Source organism: Protopterus annectens, chromosome 4.part1 (genome assembly GCF_019279795.1).
Source record: "Protopterus annectens isolate FY-2018-M chromosome 4.part1, PAN1.0, whole genome shotgun sequence".
NCBI lineage: Eukaryota > Metazoa > Chordata > Ceratodontiformes > Protopteridae > Protopterus > Protopterus annectens.
In genome coordinates this window covers 444,430,898-444,457,776 of record NC_056734.1, presented here as the reverse complement: position 1 = coordinate 444,457,776, position 26,879 = coordinate 444,430,898, and the positions used below count along the sequence as shown (strand labels likewise).

Sequence of the window (26,879 nt, the reverse complement as noted above, 5' to 3'; positions counted from 1 at the left end):
TTTTCAGAGCTGACTGCCATCTGAAGCACATGACACCATATATATCATCAATCCCCCTTTTGGCATTTTCTGCATGGGGTTGGTGTGTTACTGTTGACATCTCTCTATTCAGTGCTACTATCCCACTTTATTTGACAGCCATTCTTGACTGTCTCAGGTCTTATCTCACACAATCCATCTGTCTCTTTGGTGGATGCCCTAATTTCATCTTGCCTTCTTCCTGTCTGTCCCAAATGTTCCTCACCAGTTTTTCTTCTGCTTTCCTGCACATGTGTTTGAACTACTATAACCTGTTCTCTTTGACCTTCTCTGCAATTCATCTTGAGCAAGGGCATAGCCAAGCACATATATTGTGACATTAACATGCAGTTTTTGCAAAGCTTACTTTTGTGGCTTTTATTTGGTGCATAAATATGGTATTTTTCATAATAAGCCACTACAGGGTAAATTCCTTTCCCTTGAGGTACAGAAGGCATTGAGTTTTTTATGTTATGCAAGGTGGTATAAAGGGGAATTCCACTCCACTTGGGGATGTGGGGGTACTTTGACACCCTAAAAAATTAGAGTTCAAATTCTCTTACATACTACAGATTGCTGATTCATTTAGAATTTAAAACTGGCATTTATACTTGTATTGAATGTCACTCAGCAGTGACAATTCTTTGTTACCCAGCATATGCTGCAACTTCAGCATTATTTAATACCTTGGCTGCTTTTTTTTTTCTTGCTGTAGAGTATCTCTCTGGTATTCTTTCCTTATAACCTATGCCTCTGCTATAACCCTGTGGTGCCTCAAAATATGATCTTGTATGCCAATTAAGAAAATACTAATTGAAACTATAATGGCCATAAGGGCCATTGCAGACACAGTGTACATAGTGTTTCATGGCATGAAACCATAAGCAGACAGTACTGAAAACTCAGGCCAACATGTTAACAAAATTTTACAGCATTTTACGGATACATTACAAGTGTTGAGCATGTGCTTATAACGTTTCCAGCGTTTAATATTTTGTTTAATTACAATGTATTGCACATTGGTGATTTGGTAGGTCCAAGCAGACAGGATCCCTTCACAGTGGGCACCCCTTCAAAAAACGTATAACAGCTATATTTCTTAAATAGCAATACATCTACAATTGGTAAGTAGTCATAGGTAGGTTATAGTTGCTAGTATATGTCTGGCTTAATTTTATGAGCTGTTGACATGTTTCATCCTGTAAATTTGGGTTTGATTTCCTCGCTTTTCACTTCTGTGTCATATGCCTGGGTCACGTGACACAAGGCAAATTCCCAGACCCCACTGTAATGCAGGGTCACATGCAGAGCAGCCAGAAGGCTAAAAACAAGGGGAAAGAGCACCTGTTCATATGAATGTTCACTCTTACAGACTGCAACATATTAAAGAGTGCTGCCATAGCTGATTGTTGGGCTTACGAGATTAACAGGTTAATTGAAAACAAGTCAGCTCTAGAAAAAGTGACATGTTTTTATAGAACCACAATATCTGATAGCATAAAATAATAGGCTTATAAAATAAACAATATTTTCAGACAGTGTTTACACTATGACATTTAAAAAATGTTGCATGGCATAAAGACAGGACAGTAAATTCTTCATATGCCAAAAGAACTAGCATTCTGTATATAATGAGGGCCTTTTAATGAAAACCTTGACCATTGCCATTGTTGGTTGGTGGAAAAGAGACCCACAGAGGCATACAAGAAGGTGTGGGATAAGTGAAGAAATTGTGAGGATGGAGGTAAGTATGCAGGGTGAGGAAAAATATTATATACATTTAACAGGCAATCTGTATAGGTTAAGTCTTCATTCTGCCACTGAGAAATTGTCATGCAGTATAATGTAATGACTTGCTTGCCTATGTGCATAGATAACCAATTAATCCTCCATTCAGCAATTGTGAGAGTGGTGGATACATTTATTTATTTTTTTATTTGACATGTGTTTACTGGGAAAGTCCAATTGGCATAATTTCCCATTTTCAGTGGAGGCCCGGGGGAGAAAAGCTCCTCACTGACATAATATGATTACAGTTAAAGTTATTAGAAAGCCTAATACAGAATAATTTCATATTAGCTAAATAATAATTCAACTTCAGTTCATGCAGTGTGACCCTATACATGCACAGTGCAAATATTTATACAGCTATAACAAGCTGAAAAAGAACATTGTCAATGGGTAATGTATTCACAAGTTGCAGTTCATAGGGGTGACATTAAACACACAGAGTACAACATTTGGAACAGAGATGATTAAATTATATAGCCTAGGCAAAAATATATTTGTTCTTTGGCTAAGAAATACATTTTACTAATTACTTCTGTCTTCTCTCTGAACATAGACAAAGTAGATAGTGATAGTGGTAGAATAGACTAGTTCAGCCTGCTCAGCAACAGTTCCCAAGTGGATTTGGAAGTGTTATTTCTATAGGTGTGAAATGCCAGCAACAGTGGGAATGATGGGTATGTGTGGTATTGGACCATCAGCTTAAAAAGTTAATGATAACAAAGATCGAAGGTGCATAAGAAATGTTAGAAATTAACGAATAATGAACCAAACCATAAATGAATGTAAAGCAGGTCTGTTCAAACCAAAGCTGAAAGAGGTAAATCAGGAACAAAAGTACAAATGCTAATGTCATTGTTTCTTGCAGCTCTAAGTTTGTGCAGTAGCTACTTGAGGAGACCCTTCTGGAAATCTGAGTATGACCTAAAGTATTTATGGCTTGTGGAGCTTGGATTGTGAAACTAGATGTCATCTCCCCATGGTGGCATAACAAGCTGATACAGGTTAGCTGACTTTAGCTGACCTGAGATCATCTCCTCATGGTGGCATGACAAGCTGATACATGCTAGCTGACCTGAGATCAGCTCCCCATGGTGGCATTGCAAGCTGATACATGCTAGCTGACCTGAGATCATCTTCCCATGGTGGCATGACAAGCTGATACATGCTAGCTGACCTGAGATCTCTTGAAAACATATGCAAGCAGAGAAGCTCTTTCTGTCTTCTATATAAAGTCTCCTAAAGAAGAAATGTTTCCAAGTGCAAAGCACCAAAGTCTCCACTTTTTAAGAAAGTCAAAAGAAACCAGTGCAGGAATAAATTCCCATTTCCCTCAGTTGGCAGATAAATTCATGTCTGACCCATCTATTTTTTTTTTATATATATTAACTGTATTTTCTGCAGCTGGGTATACTATTAGACCACATTTAACCATTCATACTGATTTCATTACGAAAGGTTGTGGGAAAACTTAAGCATGGCCCTGGACCCATAGGTTAAAAAAGGAAGGGTCCATTGATCCCCAGTTGAGAGTTTGCCATACTTTCAGTTACAGTTATATGTTTACAGATTGCTCTTACTAAAATGTTTGAATTCATGGCATTGTCCAGCCTAAGGGAACATTTTTGTTATCCTCAAGCCAAGGCCCTTTGGTTGGCTTTTACTAAATCTGAAACCATTCCTATGGGCTAAACCTTTCTATCTCTTTGATGATTTCCATCTGTTGTATCTCTTTTAACAGCAATGTAATATCCCAAGTAACATGCTGTCAGCACTTGGGAAGAAGTTAAGAGTACCCACAGAAAATACAAACAAACACAGTAAGAATGTACAACATCTATCAAGACAGCTTCACAAGGCCACAAAAATCCCTAGCGCCTGAAACTGAGAGGCAGATACATTTACCACTGCATCACCATACCATGTAAAAGCATTAGCACAAATCTTTTTTTGCTGCTATTTTAATTCCTTGCGTGCTCGAATATGTTTTCTTTAATGGACTGATGGAGAACATATTTTTAAATCACAGGATGAATATCAGCATCCTAAGACAGCAACATATTTTACTCCACATTGCCTTTTTATGTAACAAATTTGTTCCATTTGATTTCATGTTCTTTTATTTTTGTCTGTTTTGTTTTTAATGTGCAGAATAACCGGCTGAGAAAAAATGCCTTTGAGCTGAAAATGAATGATCTGACCTGCTTTGTACTAGCTGCAGAAACTGAGCAGGATATGGATGAATGGATTTCAACTCTAAACAAAATCTTACAAATTAATCCAGATGGACACACTCAGGAAAGGAAAAGTGTTGACCTTACAGATGTTAAACCTGGTAAGTAATTTTAATGTAATTGTGTTAAGAGCTGAATGAATAAAATGCGGCTAAGCACAGAAGTTAATATTTGTGAGTCTAGCATCACGTAAATGTGGCACTATCATTGCATAGACACGTATATTATATGTGCATGCTGTGGAAGTGAATGAGTGTACAAACGTATTTTTTGAGAAACTTTATAGAGTTGTCTGCCCTATTCTTTTATGCAAGAAGTAGTCCCCAATGTTGCATTTTTTTATGAAAAATAATGATTTTAAATTGTATATCTACAAATGGTTAGATTATACTGTTTGCTCTTGTCTCTCTATTGGCTGAAATCTGTTTGAGAGAGACTTAAACATGCAATTGGCAACAAGAAAGTGGTTTGAGTCTTGTGGATTGTGTTGTAATTATATTAGGTATTCTACACAAGGCTTAAGTATAAAATGTAGATTCTGATCATTTAAAAATCTTTGGGGAATGACTATTCTGACTTATTGACTGTGATACTGTTCTTTGCCCCAGAGTGCATTCGGCATCTCTTTAGTGTCTTGGCTCTTCATATCACTAGTTTAGCCCTTTAGCTCCAGCAAACTGTTGTAAATATCTTCTTTGCTAAAACCATCTAGAGAATTCATACTCACATCTCTAACTTTCTTTAGCTACACTAATAGATTTAAATATAAGCCTTATTGCTGCCTAGCTGTAAAGTAAATCTACATTTTTGTAACCCACACAGTGGTAATTTTCTATTAATTAATTTAAATTGAATTTCATATGTTGACCATGGTCATCACATTTGGCTATTGAGCAATGCAGACAAATTGGGTTACAATGGCTGTGTACTATATGTATGCCAAGTACTAAACACATTGGGGGCATGTCTAATCCCCTGAGTAAATGTTACACAACCACTGGTCACTTTGGGAAAGGATTAGACCTAAGAGTATGAGACCCAAATTGCTTCCACATCGGACCAGTCCCTACATCCTAATCCCCATGTATAGGGGAATAAATGGGCTGCTCAGACTCTATCCCACCCCATGAATGAAGGGGCCATTTGCATGTCTTCTAGCCTGGGTGTGAGCAGGTTTTTGCCTTCACAGGGGAACAGATGAGCTACTTTGGAGAAGGTATTGGTGTCTTTGGTTATGGGGATCATGTGGGGAGAAGAAAGACCCCCAGATTCTCAAAAGCTTGCATGGCATGAATGATTAGTATAAGGGAAAATGTGGCCAATATGACGGCCGAGCGATCCACGTACGTGCTCATTTGACATGCGCGAGCGCTCTAGCACTAGTGCTGCACATTCCCAGCCCCCGTATGCAAATTACCCCATTTGCAGGTGAAAGCCATGCCAATGAGGTAAATCTGCCATCCTGGAAGCAGGAATCAGGGCGTGCAGGAGTAGCATAATATGCAGAAATGTACTCAGTTAGCAACCGAGTACGGTACTGCAAACTCCAAAACGGTGCTATGACAGCTCCAAATAAAGGCTGCATATCATTGAGGAAGCATGCCAATGGCCAAGTAGAAGGCCATTGGTATTGCAAACAATGCAAAATGTACAAAATACAACTATTATGATATGTCCACCGATCACAGCCATTGAAGCATAGGGCAGCGGAGCGCAAATGGGATCAGTGGGGAAATAAGAAAATAAATCTAAAAAAAGCAGTTTAACTAAAATCAGCATTCCGCCATGCAAGTCAGTTGCAGGCAAAAGACAACCTGGCCAGTAAGTAGTGGCTGCTAAGGGGGGAGGCACAGTGTGACACATATAACTATGCACTAGCAGGCAATTCTATGCAAATGAGGGGAGGGATAGTGAATCCCGGTTTTCCCCAGCATGTGAGGCAGGTCCCAACAGTGTAAGAGCATGAAGAGCTGCGTGCAAGACTAGGAGGTAGGTGACATCATGTGTGGGAGTGTCAGGTGTACTGTCAGCAGATTGGAGCCCTGTGGCTTGGGGTTGCACCCAGCTTAGCACAGCAAAGCCAGGGGGTGTGTCTAAACCTACTCAGCACGTATGGCAAAGTGTAAGCGGGTGTGCACGCAGTGCAACGAGATCTACAGGAAGATAAATGAAGTAAACCCAGGAAATAGCAGCACTGTGCACATTGGAGTACACTGATTGTGCAGCGTGCCCCTGGGATGAATCAGAAGGGCAATGGGAAGGGAAAGAAGCAGTAGGAAGTTAATCAAGGGGTAGTAGGTTCGCGCTAGGTGAAATTTATCAGAACCAGCCAATCAGACAGGCAGCAGACCAGCCCAGCCCAGAACACCACTATAAACTATGCAAACACCTACCCCTCTGGTTTTTCCCACACCACCGCTGTAAACACGCAGGGAACTTTTAACACTCACAACGGCAAAATGTTAGATTCTACAATAGCTATCATACAACTTGTGAAAGAGGCTGAGGGTGGTGAGGTGGGACTGCTGCCAACAACTCACAATGAGGAGATGGAGAAGAGTGCACAGACCCAGGGTAATCTACCAAGGACTACATGAGCACTATAGGGTGGACAGGGACCTCCTACAACAGATTGTTGAGCTGTGCCAGCCATGCCTGACACACTGAACTAACAGAGGGGAACCCATCCCAGTGGAAACAAAGGTATGTGTAGGCCTAAGAATACTAGCTACAGGTACCTTCCAAAGGCCAACTGAGGATATGATGGGGTTCTCACAGGCATCAGCATATAGGGTACTCCACCAGTTCCTGGATGCCATGGCAGCACATGTCAGTGAGCATGTATATTTCCCCCTCACCCGTGAGGTGTTGGCCAGCAGTATGCGTCTCTTCCAACAAATAGCGGAATACCCCGAGGTAGTGGGTGCAATAGACTGCATGCACATACGTATCAAAGCACCACCCAGTGAGCACAGTAGGGTCTACATCAACCGCAAGGTCTTCCCCTCCATCATCTGCCAGGTCATGTGCGATGCCCAGGGCATAATACTGAACGTGTGTGCTGGCTGCCCTTGAAGTTATCACGATTTCCACATCTGGCATCTGACTCAGCTGTACTAGTGGGAGATGCTGGATATGCACTGGAGCTGTGGCTGATGACACCCATCAGAAACGGACACACACACGAACAAGAACTCCATAATGAGGCACATGTACAAACAAGAATCATAATAGAGCATGTGTTTGGGATGCTCAAGTCATGGTTTTAGTGCCTGGACACATCCGGTGGAGCCTTGCAGTACTCACCAACTACATGTACCCAAATCGTCCTTGTATGTGCCATGCTACACAATATGATCCTGCAGAAACAGCTGCAGCAGGAGCAGCAAGGGGCAGGGCCACATAGCCCCCCACCAATGCCAAAGCCTGCACAGGCACAGATTGACTCAGAGGAGGAACAACCTGAGCCTGCCACAGTAGGCAGAAGGAGGCATGCCCAGTATGCCCTGGCCCTGGTGAAGAGACAACACATAGCACATACACTGACATGGGAGGGACCCAGGGAATAGCACCTCTCTCTGACTCTCACATACAGTAAAAGGGACGCCAAACATTACACTACCTGTGCCTAACCATGTGTAGGCAGTGTACTATGTGCATCCAACATAGGCAGCCCTGCAGCACTACCCTCAATACTGGGAAACCCACAAGATAAGGGACTCACACATGCCAGTCAGGAGGGGTTCTCATACCCAACAACAGTCTCAGCCAGCATGACAGGTGTAGACAAACACAAACAAATGCCGTACTATGGCCTCTGAATGAGGGGTATGGGTAACCCCCACCCAGGCCTACACGGACAGACTACAGCAGGTCAGGTAGTGGGATGTCAGTTGTGATAGCTAGGAAGTCAGAAACTAATGTGTATGCAATCAAAAGATATGAACAGTAGTACACCAGTATGGCTTAGCCAGCATGATAGGTAAGACTACTGACTGAAATGGACTACAATACAGTCCTAGCAAATGTGTACAACTGTCAGGTCTGCCCACCCACCCCACATAGAAATATAGTAAGAGTCAGGTGCATCCCCCCAATCCTGTGTAGAAACATAGAAATAGTCAGGTGTACCCCCCGCTATGCAGACATGTTGCAACAGTCAATGCCAAATGATCGGTGGATACCGTGCAGATACAGCATGCTACCTGTTGGTGTACAACACAAAGGTCAGCTGTACAGTAGAAACCACCAGACATGCTCCACACATGCAAAACAGATGGCCTTACTGGGCATGCTCACACATTTAGAGAAATGAAGGCAATGTCAGTCATCAACATACTGAAAGGTCATACTGGGCATGCTCACACACTTAAACACATGAAGGCCATGTATGCAAACACCAGTAGACCAGACACATCCAGTGGTTGCAATTGTTACTGCAGACACATGTCAGTATGCACCACTCATGCATTGTACACACAGTGGATAGGAATACAGACATATATGTAAGGACAACACACCATAATAAGCCAAAGGTAGATGGCTATAGATGTGTGGAAGAGGGTGACTGTGACAAGGAGCCATCCATGCCTGTCCCACCCAGCCAAAGGTCCCCAAACACATCAGGTGCAGATGTCACACACTGCAGTTACTAGTGACCAGTACCTGTCAGCACCACAGACTATGTGGTCCATGTGCCAGCTGTGCAACATGGCTGTACAAGGACATAGTCAGCTAGTTGCCGTATACACGCACTTGTGACATATGACCCCGTGTGTGGCCACTTGTGGTGTGTCACCCCTACATGAATGGTGCATGGGCCATGCACACACTGGCCACCCCATAGCCGTACCCTGACAAGCCTGCTGAGGTTATCCAATGTGAAATACACCTTTGGGAGAGTTGTAGTCCAGTAATCTCCATGGCATGTCCCATAACTGTATACTGCTGTAGTGTGATAGACTAGTTAGGTAGGAGTTCTAACCCCAGACATGGCAACTGTGTGTGTGTGTGTGTGTGTGTGTGTGTGTGTGTGTGTGTGTGTGTGTGTGTGTGTGTGTGTGTGTGTGTGTGTGTGTGTGTGTGTGTGTGTGTGTGTGTGTGTGTGTGTGTGTGTGTGTGTGTGTGTGTGTGTGTGTGTGTGTGTGTGTGTGTGTGTGTGTGTGTGTGTGCTTTTTAGGCTACTCACACCCCTTACAAGTCAAATACCCATCTTTGGCAAGGCTGCTGATGTCATGCAACTTGAAATACACCTCTGGGACGATTGTAGCCCAGTAATCTCCGTAGCACGTCCTTTAACATCATATGGCCATACTGTGATTAAGGAGTTAGTTGGGAGTTCTAACCCCTGACCTGCCAATTGTGTGTGTATACGTGCATGTCTGACTGTGTAGAGAGCAATGCTTTTAGGGTACTCACACCCCTTACATTTCACATACCCAACTTTGGCAAGGCTGCTGTCACCCACCTAGAAATACACCCCTGGGATGGCTGTAGCCCAGTAAACTCTGTAGTGCATCCTGTAACTGCATACTGCTGTAGTGTGATAAACTAGTTAGGTAGGAGTTCAAACCCCAAACCTGGCAAGTGAGTGTGTGTCTGTGTTTGTGTGTATGTCTGACTGTGTAGAGAGCAATTCTTTTTAGGATACTCACACCCCTTACAAGTCAAAAACCCACCTTTGGCAAGGCTGCTGATGTCACGTACCTTGAAATACACCTCTGGGATGATTGTAACCTAGTGATCTCCGTAGCACGTCCCATAACATCATATGGCCATTGTGTGATTAAGGAGTTAGTTGGGAGTTCTAACCCCTGACCTGCCAACTGTGTGTGTATGCATGCATGTCTGACTGTGTAGGGAGCAATGCTTTTAGGGTACTCGCACCACTTACATTTCACATACCCAACTTTGACAAGGCTGATGATGTCACCCACCTAGAAATACTCCCCTGGGAATGCTGTAGCCCAGTAATCTCTGTAGCGCATGCTGTAACTGCGCACTGCTGTAGTGTGATAATGTAGTTAGGTAGGAGGTCAAACCCCAGACGTGGCAGCTGTGCGTGTTTGAGTATGTGTGCGTGTCTGTCTGTCACTGACTGTGTAGACAGCAATGCTTGTTAGGCTAATCACACCCCTTACAAGTCAAATACCCACCTTTGGCAAGGCTGCTGTTGTGACACAACTTGAAATACACCTCTGGGATGATTGTAGCCCAATAATCTCCATAGCACATCCCATAACATCGTATGGCCATAGTGTGATTAAGGAGTTAGTTGGGAGTTCTAACTCCCGACCTGCCAATTGTGTGTGTATGCGCGCATGTCTGACTGTGTAGAGAGCAATGCTTTTAGGGTACTCACACCCCTCACATTTCACATACCCACCTTTGGCAAGGCTGCTGATGTCACACACCTAGAAATACACCTCTAGGAAGGTTATAGACCAGTAATCACTGTAGCACTTCCTGTAACTGCATACTGCTGTATTGTGACTTAGAAGCTTGGTTGAGTTCCATCCCCACACATGGCAGTTCCAGATGTATTGTGTGTGTCACTGTCTGTGTAGGGAACAATGCATTTTAGGCTAGTCTCGCGCAGTCATTTAAAATGCCCTACTTTGGCAATCCTGCTGATGTCAGTCATTGTGAAATACACTTTTGGGCAAGGACTACTCCAGTAATATTTGTGGCGCGTACTATAACTATGTAGTGCTGTAGTGTAATGCATTAGTTAGTTAGGGGTCCTACTCCCAAACATGACAGGAGTGTGTGTGTGTGTGTGTGTGTGTGTGTGTGTGTGTGTGTGTGTGTGTGTGTGTGTGTGTGTGTGTGAGTGTGTGTGTGTGAGTGTGTGTTTGTATCCCATATCCTGTGTAGAAGTGGTTGTGACTGTGTGACACCTGTGGCCAATGTGGAGTGGGTTTTGCATATTTCTTATATGGTGGTCATACTATATATCACAATGTCCACTGTACAGGGATAATACATGTGATATGGCTGAGAGCCCGGGGTGCAGAGCTATACCCAGACATGTGACATCAAGGCCAGGCAATCACAGTTAGCAACCCCAGTATTACCAGAGCGCACACTCACCCCATGTGTCATACACACATACATACATGCCTAGATAACAACCAATATGTGGGTAGTACACTGCATATTGACCATTGATAGTAACTATGGAGTGACAGCGGTGGGCCACAGAGGGCATGACACCCAGTCCATCTGTCCAGTATGCACATACATGCAGACAGTGCATGTCCCCCATGTTACCCAATCACATGTAACCCACAACAGACATACCATGCCTGACAACATGCCCATATGGACAGATGCCACAGACACCAAAGAATGCTGATAGCATGCACTCCATGTAGGTGCAGGGTAAAGCTACTGGCCATTACCAGCTCCCACCACAAATGGGCAGGACTAGCATATCTGATGATAATCTGTGTTCACAACATGGGCCGGACACCCCAGGTACAGTTCCACATGTCACTGTACATGCATGTGGGAGGTGTGCACATCACAGACACCATCCATGTCATGGACTAAGGAACACAGACATGGCAAGCAATGCACCGGATTGCCCACACACAGTAGTCACCCAGGTGACCAGATGGGGGATACAGTACCTGCTTGTGTGGGCAAATGCAGACACTACATCCATGAGCCACAATGCAGTCCATCGTCATGTGGCCTGATGCCAAGGTACACCCATCGCCTAGCCTTGGACAGCCGTCTGGAGCAGTTGAACACCACACACCTGTGCAGACATGCGCCCATGCATATCAGTTCTGGCACCCTGTGTGTCTGTGTGTGTGTTGGATGCTACAGATGTTCACATCCACACTCCCTACAACCCCCACGGGCATACTGCAGCATGCTGTCTGATGTTAGACACCTTACCATACCCTTCGCCCTACAGACCCCTTATGACCTGTGTGGTGCATAGGATACCTGCACAGTGATGTGATGTGGCAATCCCACAATCGATGGGTTGTACACCTTGTCCTGCCACGTGTGTCAATGTGTGTGTGTCCTTGTGAGAGTGTGGCTGTGTTGATGCTGGCACCTCTTCAGGCCAACAGGCACATGTATGTCACCTACTGTAGAGCTACTGTATCCCTGCTGCAGATGTCACTCACCATCACATATATGCTCTGAGTGCTCCACAACAGGTAACCCATGTGGCAAATCCAATAATTGCAGCGAACTGTGCTAGCACTACATAGTTGTCAGGGGTTTGATACCCTGTGCTGCTAGGTGGGTGACACAAACATGCTTCAGTTTTACCCTCCCACCCCTCTCTGACACGTATTTGCCTTTATCTGCATCCCCCACCCCCACTCAGGTGGACGTGGAGACCTACACCTGCTTTGCTTAGGCATCAGCATGTGTAATGTAAGTAATGCTCATGATCAGCTGATGGACTCTGCACGAATCACAGCCCTCCCCTAGCTGATTGCATGTGAAACAGCTGTGGTAACATTCCCATAGCCAATTGTATGGAAACACTCTCCAATACCTAGGAACTTCATGGTGGTGTTGACCCTTTTTACCCACTGTGAGCAGGAACTAGATCTGTCATGTGGCAAACAGCATGTCAGATGGATTGCAGAGTACCTCTAACAACATACACTGTGGAAACAGTGCAATAAACAGGAGGTGGATGTGCCTGACCTGACTACGACTGTAAGTGCCGCTATACTACATTTGGAGTAATGTTGCTTTAACAGTGTTAGTGTGGATATTGCTATTGTACATGTCTCAATACCTGCCATGTCAGTTCCATGTTTATGGAGAATCTCCATCTGCAGGGTCATCTGCAGCCTGGGCAGTGTTGTGTCCATGGTTGCATGTGTCACCCATGGAGAATCTAGTTGTCGACTGCTGAAGGTAGTGTGAGGATTGCAGTCAGTAGATGAAGAAAGCTGTGGTAGTCACAGACGTCATATCCCTCAAAGGACATATGTTGCAACAGCCCTGTAACAACAGTAAATGTATGTGGTTATCACAGCAACATATCAATATTGGCCCTGTGTATGTGCTCCCAGCCACACCTCTGTCAATCTTTGTACATATGTCATGCATGAAGTGGTGCATATGTGCCGTACACCAAGTCACTGATATATCTGATCTGCTACACATGTTATGTACAGTAGGGGTTACAATACATGACATTACCTGCACATTCTGTGGATGTTCATACAGTACTGAGGTCTGTGCACCTATGGTGAATGTTGACAGTGTGTGTAGTGTTGATATGTACCTTAGCCTGTGTACAGACTGTGGTAGATGACATTGTTCTAGTTCCCCTACTATCAGATGTTATTTGCTGCCCCACTGTATGGAACTGTAGTGGCGTACATGTTTGTAGGGCCATAAACACACATGTTCCATACCACAGACAGCCACCAGACAAACCTGTGTAGCAGGCCAGTATGTGTAGGGTCAGTCTGAGTAGCACATATGAGGATGGTGTTGAACACATAGTCCAGATACTGTAATACCATGCTAGCTAGCCATATGTGGCAGTGACCATTTTTACATTGGTTGTGGATATGCACTGTCACACAGGTGTATCTTACCCTGTGCTGTGACATGCCTGTTGAGCCTGCTTCATATGCAGGTACATGTGCATTCCCCCTTGGGGATGTAGGCTGGTGTTGAGCCAGTTTGCCTGCAGCCTGCACAGTACATTGTGACATGCCTAGCAGCTGAGTGTACCTACCCAGTGGGATGTCATGTACAGATACTAGCCGGATGTCCCATGGCTGGACCTCTCCTAACAGTCATGTATGTCAGATAGAGCAGTGAGATGCAGTGCAGATGTATGTCAATACCTGTTGTGTAGTATGTGGCCATAGCACCCCTGTACCAGTGTTCATACCATTACAGGCCAGGCAGGGTGTGTGAATGCATGACCCATGGTGGACATCATATACTGGTTATGTGTTATACCCATCTACATGGCAATCCACATCCTTATTGTCAGGCATGGTACACATGCATAGCACTAAGGGCTTATGTGTATACCTCTGGACTGTACAGACTGTGTCTGACCCTCCACATATATTGGCCAATATCTCTGCTGCAGTCCACAGCGGCATTACATGCTAGCAGCGGTACTGTACACTGATGTCCTTTGGATGTCGTTCAGTAACCAATGGCACACATGTTATGAGCAGATGTGACCTCCCACACACACCATGTCTGTGAAGACAATCCCAATGACAGTAACAATAGTCTACTAGTATACCTGCTATACATACCTGACATCCCCTGCAACTACGACATTTGGAACATACGGGCTTGGGTTGGCCTACACTTCATGTCCAGGGCATATAGTGGGAATATATGTGCATATCTTTCCATATAGCCAGATATACAAATACACATGTGTAGTAAACCCACTTAACACTGTCATGGCAACCACCCACTATAGATTCCCACATCATGTGTGCGTGGTCCCATTACATCTCCTGTGTGATAGGCATCTGTCCTGTGTGTGGGCAGCGGTGCTACCGACAGTATGTAGCAATACTCCTTACAGGGGAACCGGCACACTCAGGGCAGCCACATATTTGTAGGAGGATCAGGAAGTACAGACAGACTGCGAGTAGAGTTGTGTTATGCTTTGTACAGTACTGGTGTTACAGGGTGTGGGTGTACATACTAGTTTGCAGTCCATCTGCATAGCACACATCTGTGGGCCTACCCTCATGCCTGCCAGAGCTGTGTCTATCATGTCTTGTCTATCCACCACACAAGTCTTGTGTCAGATAATACACTAGCAGTGTGTGTGTTGTGTGTTACTGGTATATGGCTACATCCATGACCGTCTCTATCATCAGTTCCCTGACTAAGGATATGTTACAGACTATCCTGTAACACCTGCACCTTGCATAGTGTATGGCAACAGTTGTCCACATATGTGCCTGTATTGCAGCCTCTGCCCATCACCTACATACCAAGCTTTGCACATATGTCATAATGTCGGTGGTTGATCCATAGTGGGCTGGGGGTATAACACACTGCCATGTCTGCCATCAGTCCACTGCCATTGTAACCCTCACACATATGGTGGGGCTGGGGCCATATATGTGTGGGCGCTACCTACACAATACATGTGTGCCCTCATGCACTGCAGAGTCCAGTGTATGTAACAGTGGTATATGGCCCTGTATTACTTGAGTCCAGGGGGAGCACCAGAAATTACCAAGGCTGCTACAAAATGTGGGGTATCAGGGCTGAGCTGCTTTAAGGTATCTGTATGTACAGTACCATTTACTTCACCTATATACACATTACTGACATGGATCTGGGTAGTGCAGGACTACTGCCCCCTGCCAAAAAAACTGTTCTGTGTATTGGTGTGCTCGTGATGGTGTCAGTTATGCAATGTTATGTAGCAGTTACACCCCATGTGGTCATATGACGTCTATACCACCTACTGAGTTTGTACAGTGTGTAGATAGAGGCTGCTGAACTACACACCTGAAGTACATACTGTTGATTGTTAGGTATCCCGTGGCACAGTGTGTCTTTCCTATTGTACAATGTGAATGGCTTGGCCTGGCCAGCAACAGCTGTGAACCTTTTCAGACTACTGTATGACTGTAACTGGTCCACTGTAACATCACTTCATTGATGTAGCTGTCAGTGTCTGAACAGCTATATGGCATGGCATGTAGAACTGTAATAGTACACGATTAAATATTTCCATGTCTGCAAACCTGTGGGTGTTGTTTTACCTATGACCTGTTGTGGGTGTATGTTACATGCAACGATTGTCATTTGTATGGGTGGCACATACAGTGTCCAGTCATTCAGGGGTCAACTGTAGGCATAGTGGCTGTTCCATATTGTGTGCACCTACCACTTACGTATCTCACTGTACATATAACTGCATGTATATGTGTAGTCACATGTATATGTACATATATATATATATATATATATATATATATATATATATATATGTATACCTGTATCTGCATATCTATCTGAAGCCTGGTAATGTTGATGGCTTCCACATAATACATTACCCATGGGAGCCAGACTGTACTGCATGATATGTTACCAATACCAGCCTGACATCATGCAGGTGGGATGTAGTACAGGTAACATTGTGTGCCCATGTTGTCACTGGACCTGGTTATGGGATCTCCAACACTTGGTATCGTATTGCAGGGCAGATGTGTTTAGCTGGGGGGGATGCCTATTTGTGCAACTCGTATAGTGTGTGGTGCCTCTCAACCCCATTAACGTAACATGTAGCCTGTTACACTCCTCTCCCAACAGATACATGTGCCTTGCAGTACCAGCACAACAGTGTTGTACCAATGGGACAGTAGACATGGGAATCCCATTCAGGTCTGCCACGTGTGTGCATGTGTGCATATCTGTAGAGTACACCATTCCAAGTCCACATACCTCTATTACAAAACACATTGCCACACAGTAGTATAAATATTATTGTTGTCGCCCATAGGTGTGGCAATGCAGTGCAACACCCTATTATGCCTGTGGTGTGTGCATCACATGCATATCCCTGTGGAACCACTGTTGTGATATGCAATGGGTTGTTTCTGCATCATTGCATCATGGCCAATGTGTTATAGTGGGTATGTCAGAGTATCAAGATGGGTTCTAGTGTGTACAATAACCAGTGGGGAATGTGGGTGCTGTGTACACTGTGTTTACACCATGGTACACCTGGTATATGGCCCACGTACCGCTCTCAGGTGGCCAATGTCACCATCACCCATACAGGTAACAGATAACAGGATACAGCTAAGTTACACATATGCTATGTGCAACCTACCTGTAACACATTGGACACATGGACTGGTTAGTTAGCAACTGTACCCCCAGGTCTCTAAGATGTGTGTCTACCTGTTATGTATCAGTCAATGTGTATATGATGGTATGATACACTATGTTGTCTCCATATACAAACATTACATCCCCCATTACCATATTGTACATGTCTGTGGATGGTTTGCATGTAGCACATGACCTGGTACACACCTCACCCTACAGATGGTGTCGTGTGTGCAATGACAGCCACACAGTTCAGTAGCACTACATACCTGGGTTGCGGTATAGACACAGTGTCACCAAGTAAGGATGTGTGTGTATGTGGATGGGTTCACATAAGGGTGCATATTATACCTGTACCAGCAGGCCACTGGTCAATTTTGCACGGCCAATAACTGTTATACATACCTGTGGTATGTGTGCAACTGTAAACCACATATGTCACTGCCATGGTGTCACCACACTGACATACCCTTGTGGAATATGACTGCAGACCATCCTCCTGCTGACACATGTATGCCTACAGCACAAATGGATGACAGTATGGGGATAACAATTGGTGTTACCAACAGCTGAGATGCATCATAGCTGCATGGCTACACTACCTGACATGTATGCAGTACACATTACCCCTGAATACATTCTACACTGCAGTACATTACGGCATTCTATCACAGTCACCGTGTGTATCAGAACCATGTTAGCCTGTCCCTGCATCAATGTCATGGATGACAGGGATGTGTGCACAGGTATCATCATATGCACAGGGTGTGTGAAAGTCATCTTAGCTGCATGGCTACACTATCTGACATGTATGCATAACACATTACCCCTGACTACATCCTACACTGTGGTATGTTGCAGCACTCCATTACAGTCACCGTGTGCATCAGAACCATGTTAGCCTGTCCCTGCATCGATGTTATGGATGACAGAGGTGTGGCACAGATATCATCATATGCACAGGGTGTGTGAAAGTCATCTTAGCTGCATGGCTACACTACCTGACATGTATGCAGTACACATTACCCCTGACTACATCCTACAATGCGGTACATTGTGGCACTCCATTACAGTCACAGTGTGCATCAGAACCATGTTAGCCTGTCCCTGCATCGATGTTATGGATGATAGGGATGTGGCACAGGTATCATCATATGCACAGGGTGTGTGAAAGACATCTTCACTGCATGGCTACACTACCTGACATGTATGCAGTACACATTACCCTTGACTACATCCTACACTGTGGTACATTGCAGCACTCCATTACAGTCACCATGTGCATCAGAACCATGTTAGCCTGTCCCTGCATCGATGTTATGGATGACAGGGATGTGGCACAGGTGTCATCATATGCACAGGGTGTGTGAAAGTCATCTTCGCTGCATGGCTACACTACCTGACATGTATGCAGTACACATTATCCCTGACTACATCCTACACTGTGGTGCATTGTGGCACTCCATTACAGTCACCGTGTGCATCAGAACCATGTTAGCCTGTCCCTGCATTAGTGGTATGGATGACAGGGATGTGGCACAGGTATCATCATATGCACAGGGTGTGTGAAAGACATCTTCGCTGCATGGCGACACTACCTGACATGTATGCAGTACACATTATCCCTGACTATATTCTACATTGCGGTACATTGCAGCACTCCATTACAGTCACCATGTGCATCAGAACCATGTTAGCCTGTCCCTGCATCGATGTTATGGATCACAGCGATGTGGTACAGGTATCATCATATGCATAGGGTGTTTTGCAGGTGCGCCAGAGGCCGAGGGTGGTCCAAACATGTGTCACCATGTGTGTGGCTGAGGGGTGTGGTTCACTGATTAGGGCATGGTGATGTGGTGTGTGTCGTATGGGGTCACCCTAGGTGTGGTTGCATAGTGTGTGGGTATGCATGCATACAGTTCCACCATGCGGCTGCTTTATACGGATGATGCTGGACAGCTGCAGACCATACCTAGCAGGGTGTGCAGTTCACTGCCTCTGACCACAGACACGCTGACTGTGCCTGCCATAGGTTCCATGGGCACATGCAGGTACAGACCTTGAGGTACTACTCTCCCCTGATGATGACATATGTCTGCTGGAACCATGTCCCACCTGGGACTGGCCAGGGTCATGTGCACAAGGCTTGCTGTAGTGTTGTGTGGACAGCAGCCCCTGTGGTGTGCTGGGGCTGGTACTGCCACTACGGGAGCAGCTGGGCATGCTGGCACATCCACATTGACCAGCAGCTGCTGGTGTCTCTGGCCTACATCCATGCAGCCGTCACACCACTCCCACCACACATTCTAGCACAGACATACCATGGTTGAGGAGGCCAGCCATCTCACCCCCGTCTATCCATGACCTTGGTATATTCACGGAAGGCACCAGTGAGTTCATGGAGGTTGCCAGTTACAGCTGCAAAAGCAGACGTCTGCAGTCTCAGGCCCTGTCTGGTGTGCATTTCCATATGTGCCTGTGCCTCCGTTACAGCCTGAAACATGCTCCTGGTGGTACCAGTTGTGGTGCATCTGCCAGAGGCATGATGACTGCGGTCCTCCCACGAGCACCACAATACATCTGCTGATGTGGTGGCCTTCTGGACATCTGACTATGCTGACTGTGACCCAACACAGTTGGCATGGGCACCACACTTTCCTGGTCATTGCCACTAAGTGCCAACTGTCCCTCTGCTATGGCCACATGTGATGGGATTTGTAGAGACACTGCCACTGTGTGCGGGCTTGGGGTGGCTAGGATAGTGATGACATATGTTGGTGCAGTGTCGGCCTCTGACAAGCCCACCTGTGCCTCACCTGTACCATCATCATCATTGGTGTCTGTAGGGAAACCTACCTCAGTTTGCGTGCAGGAGGGACCCTGACCCACCTCGCCACCTGTGGGGGAAACAAATACACACATTAAGACCTGTACAGCATTGCATAACAGTACACACACTCACACTAACAGCCACCTTACTACCTCACTTTCCCTGAGTTTACAGACAGTCCCACAGTCAGTTACATATGTTCCCCATCCTGCATTGCACTTGCTAGTATACACGCATCACTACAGCCCATTAACATATCATTCCTCTCCATGTCTACACGTGTGGTTACAGCACCTGACCTGTTGCTCCATCACCTCCCTGGCTTGGGTGGAGTAGGTTGTACATGGCCTCACTGCTGACACCCTGTATTACCCCGTGTATGTGCAGTAATGGTGTACGAGGCCCCTATATGTTTGGGGCTGCTACATTCACTACATATGTCACACACCAGAGACTCATACTGTAGTCTTGCTCAGTCCATGCCAAATCTGCTGCACAAGCGACCCATCATGCAGACAACAGTACTACCTGGATACACTCACTGATGTGCTGTGGTAATTCCCCATTGCATTTGTAGTGCTGCATATGTGGGTAGCCAGTTACCTATCTGCTGCTGGCAATATGATGTGTATACCTGGTATGTACTGCACCTCCCAATGCATGCTCCATGCTACAGACCTTGTTATGCTATCAGCTGTCCTGTGTTCACATATCTGACAGGTTGTCCTGGTGTCCCATGTCTCACTCCATGTACAGCACAATCCCAAGGGGAAGTACTGCCATGTGGTCAATCCTACTATTGCCTGTGCATACATGGACACACACACACACACACACACACACACACACACACACACACACACACACACACACACATGCACACATGCACACACGCACACAAACACACAGGTACACACACAGGTACACACACATCTGACATGCATCGTCCACACTCCACTAGATTGCACTTATGAACACAATCGAGACACAGACACCCCACACTCCTACATGTGGATTTGCATAACATTTGTACACACAGTGCTCCCATTACACTTATAGGCTCATAGGTTCATAGGTTCATACTAGGCTATCTGCCCTAGGGCATTTATAAGCCTAGCCAGAATGTGTTTGGCTTTCGCCACCCATTTAAAATTTATTTTGCTATGCCCTTTTTCGAGGTTAGTATACTGTGCCTCTGTCTAACAGTGACATAGAAGTGATACCCGGGGTAAACCTACGATCTCCCATCCACTCATCAAGATTCCTCTTGAATAGAGTCAATGAGGGACTCTGCCTAACCTGGACTGGGATTTTATTCTAGAGTGAAGGGAGCCTCTGGGTTATGAATCTGTCCCTCCAGCATGTCCTATTTATTTCAGTGCTGAGGTTCAAGTCTCTCGAGTGCGTAGCTCGGTGGGATTTGGATTTTCTGAGGTGCAGCATGTCCATTAATTCCGGGTTGGACATGGCTTTATATGTCAGTCACAGATCGCCTCTGAACAGGCGGTATGCCACTGAGTAGAGCTAAAGTTTCTTTAACCGGGCAGCATATGGCATCTGTTTGAGCCCTTTGATCCTGTTGGTGAGGTACTTTTGGGGTCTTTCCAGTTGCTGCAGGTGTCTGGTAAGGTACATCCCAAAAGGGGCATTGTACTCAATTATGGGCCTGATGAGGGATGAGTAAAGAGGCACGATGACCTCCCCTGATCTAGATGTGAATCCCTTCATGATTAGGTGGGCTGTATAAAATGTTTTTCTAACCACTTTGGCCACGTGGTTGTCAAATGAGAGATTGCTATCAACTTGGGTCCCCAGGTCCCTAATTACTTCTTCTGTACTTAATGGATTACCACCTATGTGGTAATTTGTGGCACTTTGTTTTGCCAAAGGGATGACTATACACTTTTTGGCATCTAGCTTGAGGCCATGGCTCTGGCACCAGTTGTCTGTTTCTATGAGGCCCTTTTGGAGGATGCTTGTTTCGGCTGGAGAGTCGATTCACATGCATTACATATGGTGCTCAACAGCATGCAGTGCAACTAAACTATAGTGACATCATGCCAGTGGCAGTTTACGTGTGTGTGAGGCATGGGCTTTGGTAGTAAGTGATGGCCCTTCCCTGTGTTAACACTGCATCCATGTAGAAAGTGTTACTGTGGACCTGTTCTACACCCTGCCTTGTACTGTGCACCATACCTCGCATGTGTAGAAACCATTGATGCATCTGCAGTACTGTGTCGGTTATGTCAGCTCCAATGCTCACAGCCCCTATGTGCTGTAGCAACTCATACCTGGGATGATATGTGAACAGCTATCAGTTGTGGATGCCTGATGTCTGCATTATAGATCACAACATCAGCAGTGCATGTATGACCATTACATGCTATTACACTGAGAAACAGCAGACCTTACCATGGCTGTGGAGGGTACCCTACAGATGTCCCAGACCTCTGCATGGTTGCAAGGTCTACTGATGTGCACATCCCTTGGAGTGCACACACTGCTGTCATGAGTGCTGTGGGGTCAGGGTTACATCTGCAACATTTACTTAACCTGATTGTCTGCAGCTGCCATAGTGGTGTTGAGTCACACATGTCCCTACTGTAGACCGTGGGTCTTGTCACACTTCACATCCCTGTGGACACATTGCACATTGACAGGATATTAGTTATCTTGCATGTGTCTGTTGTACCCTTCCAATACCCCAGCATGGTCTCTACTGTGATGCAGTACATTTCACAGCAACAAAACCTAAACGTGTACAGCATGCAGTATGGGTAGGTGTGTTAGATGTGTGCATGGGATATACCATAGCTATTACATGCCCAGTTTATCATCATGCATGAACATGAACCATACTCATTGGCTACAGGCTGCTGCTGTGGTTGTATCCTGGAGGGACCTACATAGGAGTGTGAGAAAGCTGATGTCAGTGGCCACAGCTGTGGTATTCATAAAAGGTGAGTGCAGCATTACATTACATCAACAGTAGAATTACACAATATTACAGCTTAGATACAACTGTTTATTACTACTACACAGCAGCAGACTATGTATATGACATCATTTTTGCATGATGTACCTGTACAGATGCAGATGCATACACAAGAGTGGGGTACTGATGTGCCCTGGGGCCTTGCCTGCATGCCCCTCAGCTGGTGTGTCATTGGCACCCACCTCCAAGATGTGCCCTGCCAGGTGTTGATGCTGCAGGTGGACAGGTGCCACAAGGCTGCTGAGAAGCTCCTCCACATGGGTGAGGGGTGGGTGGGGGGTTTGCCCCCCCTATTATGAGGTGGTCCCCCCTTATGGCAGCTCCATGCTGACGTACATGGTGAAGCAGGTCGGTGCAATGATGCCAGACCTGCTCATAGCTGCGGTTATGCAGTCCGACATCATTGACCCTGTGGACTAGTTCATTCCATAGGGTGGTCCTCTCCTGCTGGTTGTGGGCTGTCCGCCCAAACAGCAGTACGTAGTGCTGTACAAGGTGGTCGAAAATTATCTTTGTCTCAGCGGGGCTGTATGCGGGAAGACGACTATGTGACATGTTTCCTGGAAGACATAAAGATGGAAACAGGTCTGAGCCACCCATACAGCAGGCTTACCATCATTCTTAATACACATATTTGTATCCCCCCACCATATCAGCTACAACAAACCATTCACAGACTGCAGTTGTTATGTCAGCTGCTTACCGATTATTGGGACATATGTTGTATTGTACCAAGCTTTGTGCTATGTGTATGTGCCACACTTTGTGCTATGTGTTTGTAGCCATGCTCCCTGTGAGGACACTTATCTTTGCTGGCCTGTTACAGACTATCTCACCTGCATGCCATTGTCAGTGCCACTATATATATATGTGTATAAATATACATCTATGTAGATATATGTGTAAATATATGTTGTACTTTGTTAATTTACCTATGTCTATATGAGTGTCTGTGTAACTGTACACATACACGTCACAGTCTATATCACACAGATATGTGGAGTGCATACAGACATCTGGTCCACATTCTGTAACTGTCTTTCTTTCACAGCTGCACTGTTCTGCCTTGCTGCAACACAGACAGATGCCACATGTGAACACCAACTAACATTAGGGTGGTATATATGGTGTGAGATTGCTGGTACACCTGTTACACACCTATGGCATTTGTGCATGCTACATTACACATTAACATGACTGTCCTGCAAATGGTGAAATCTGACATCCATGTGTTTATCATGACAGCAGTACATCCACCACCAGCTATTGTCCACATTAAAACAACATACACAGATATTATGGCTGACATCTTTGTCATTCATTGCTGATCTGCACAGTTAGTGGGTATGTCCCACAGCTTACAGGGGCAGACAGTACTGTCCAGAGCAGTTGTTCAGCGGGACATCATTACAGAGACAACTACAGATGGCACATATCAGACATTCTGCATCATATATCCTATTAATCTATACCACATACTACATTAAATTACATACAGTTATTTTTTACATACATTTTATTCTTTGGAAGGATGTGATGCCTTCCCAGTTTTGGCTTGTAGGTATGTGTTTCCCACTGTATGAGTATCGTTTTATATTTTATTTTTGTTTTTTTTTTTTTGTTTTTTTTTGTTTTATTTCTCTCTCTCTCTCTCCCTCTCCAGTAGAGCAATTGAGTTGGTTTGAATGGATTTCAGCATGGCTTTTGTAGGTGATGCACATGATCAGGTGATGGACTCTGCACCAATCAGTGTGCAACAGTTGCTGACTGTGTGAAGCCTGCTGTGTAGTCATGGCAACCCAGTACTATAAATTACTTACTCATGTGGGCATTGTCCCTTCACCTTTCCAGTATGGAGGATATCCTTACTGTATGTGGGCAGCAGTGTTACAGATGGCAGGTTGCAGTACCTATTACAGTGATGCTTGATGACACAGGGCAACTACACAATCTTAAGAAGTTCCAGACCCACAGACAGAGTTTGCAGTGTTGTTATGTGCATTGTATATTGCTGGTCTTGCAGTGTTTGCGTGTACATAGTAGTTTAGGATGGAATGCAGTCTGTCTGCATAGCTCTCAACAGTGGGCCTATCCACATGATGGCCTGTGGATTGTCTGTTTGCTTTTGCCTGTACACCACACAGGTCTTGTCCTAGATATATCCCCGACAATCTGTCTGTTGTGTGCTATCAGTACATGGCTACTTCCAGTTGCGTTCCTGATGTGTTATTCCTGCATAAGGGTATGTTGCAACAAATCCTGTGACACCAGCAATTTGCAGGGTGTGTAACAGCAATATTACAAGTATGGCCCTGTGTTCCTGCCTCTGTCCTCCACATATATGGCTGGCTTTGTCCTGCTGTGATACGGTTGGGGGTTGTTCGATATTGGCCAATCATTATTTACTGCTAGCATTCCTGCTATCATCCCAGTCATATCGTGGACTCCTACGACATTTGTTGGTCAGGGTCCATACATGTAACAGATAAATAGACATTATCACAAGTAATAAATGTCCCCCTAGGCCTTGACTACAGGGTGTAACTGGTGGCTGCTGAACTACATCTGTTATTGTTTATTGTTACCTATCTTGATGGCAAATCCTTTGATTACAGTTGTACAAATTTACGGGCTTGGCCTGGACAGCATAGTATGTTATATATCCGCACTGTCTGCATCTACTTTTTTGTGTAGGCCTTGCATTCCTCACTGATTAAATAACTCCAGATCTATGTGCTGTAAATAATGGCATGCATTATTGTAAAATACACCATTAAAGGTTTTCTGTGTATACATAACTGTGTGTCGTCTCATGTCCTTTGAATAGTGAGTGGGTCTATGTGTAATGCAGTACTCCTGTTCAAGTGTAAATGTCATTTAGTAGGCTATACAGCATAATGATGTTGATATACTGATTTCACATGGAAACTAGAATGTGCTGCAGTGGGACTCGAACCGGGAATGCGTGCGTGTTAGGCGGATGCTCTGCCCACTACACTATTGCAGTCCTGCTTAATTTGCATATTTCTACCTTAATGTCATACCTATGCTCCCTTTCCCTGGCCCCCGAGCTTTACATACAACAGCCATCCTTTCTTCAGTTGCTAACCATGCCATACCACACCTCCACACATTTCCCTCTCTGCATGTCTCAGTACTCCTCCATTTTACTGTCTAGATGCAACCTTCTGCAGGCTCTTCATCTGTTTAGTTCATGTACGTTCGAGCCTTCCCTTGATCCTCCTCCGATACTGATGGAAACATCATTGTGACCCTCAAAGTCTGGTGCGTCCCGCCAGGGAAGGACCTGTTGTTGTGTCAGGAGTAGACTTTGCTGGTCTACACTGTTTCTCCCACTGGTAGCATCCTGCCAGGGGTTTGAGAAGTAGTGGTTTGCTCACACACCAGACCTGCCTCATCTCCCGCTTCTGCGGATATAACACACCCCCACGGCGTGCCCCTTTTTCCATTCCTCTCTTCAGTATTATACAAGACTACTGTTCTCACAGTATGTGTGGACAGGCACTGTCCATTGATACTCATAGACTGCTCAGAATACTGTGATTGAACACTGTGCATGTTTGCTGGTATTAATGTACATACTTACATACATGTCCTATACTGTTGACTGACTGTGCCGGATGATATGTTTGTGATAACAGCAGCTGATTGTATATCTGCCATGCCTTCGTGGTAACTCACTTGAACTATAGTGTGCAGGGTGGGGGGGGGGGGTTGAACCTGGGAGTGCTGATTATGTTGTTACTGGCCACGATGAGGGCTGTGGGCTACAGCGTGCCTAAGGTACTGCGGGGGAAGTGTAGGCAGGTATGCGCTGGTGTGCGTGAGGCTCAGACCTGCTGACCTTCGGTTACGTCGTCTTACACTGGGTTGGCCTCCACATTGCTTAACCAGTGTGGGTATTGCTTACCGCCGCCCAAACAGGCATACTCCCGCTTGCTGCCGCATACCCCCGGGCTAGTTCATGAACATGTCGGTATTATACATGCTTAAGTCAGGTGTGCATGTCAAGTATGACTGTTAACGAAGGTCAGTGAAGATGAAGTGGGATTCCAGTTTAGCATTTCTGGATAGGTTACACTCAGGTATTCGGGTTAGGTTTAGTTATGCCATACCTGTGTTTTAGAGTAGATGTGAATAGTAAAGGTATAGGTGGGTAGGT

At 45.2% G+C, this 26,879-nt stretch overlaps 1 protein-coding gene across 7 annotated transcripts in view; it reads left to right on the top strand.

Annotated features, from left to right (window-relative positions):
• DOCK10 (dedicator of cytokinesis 10) overlaps window positions 1–26,879 on the top strand; it is a 2,344,342-nt gene that overhangs the window by 1,113,079 nt on the left and 1,204,384 nt on the right. For all 7 annotated transcript variants that reach the window (XM_044070265.1, XM_044070268.1, XM_044070269.1 and 4 more), the window contains exon 8: window positions 3,958–4,141. In XM_044070265.1, the coding sequence (XP_043926200.1) occupies window positions 3,958–4,141 (184 nt within the window). The remainder of the gene's footprint in view (window positions 1–3,957; window positions 4,142–26,879) is intronic.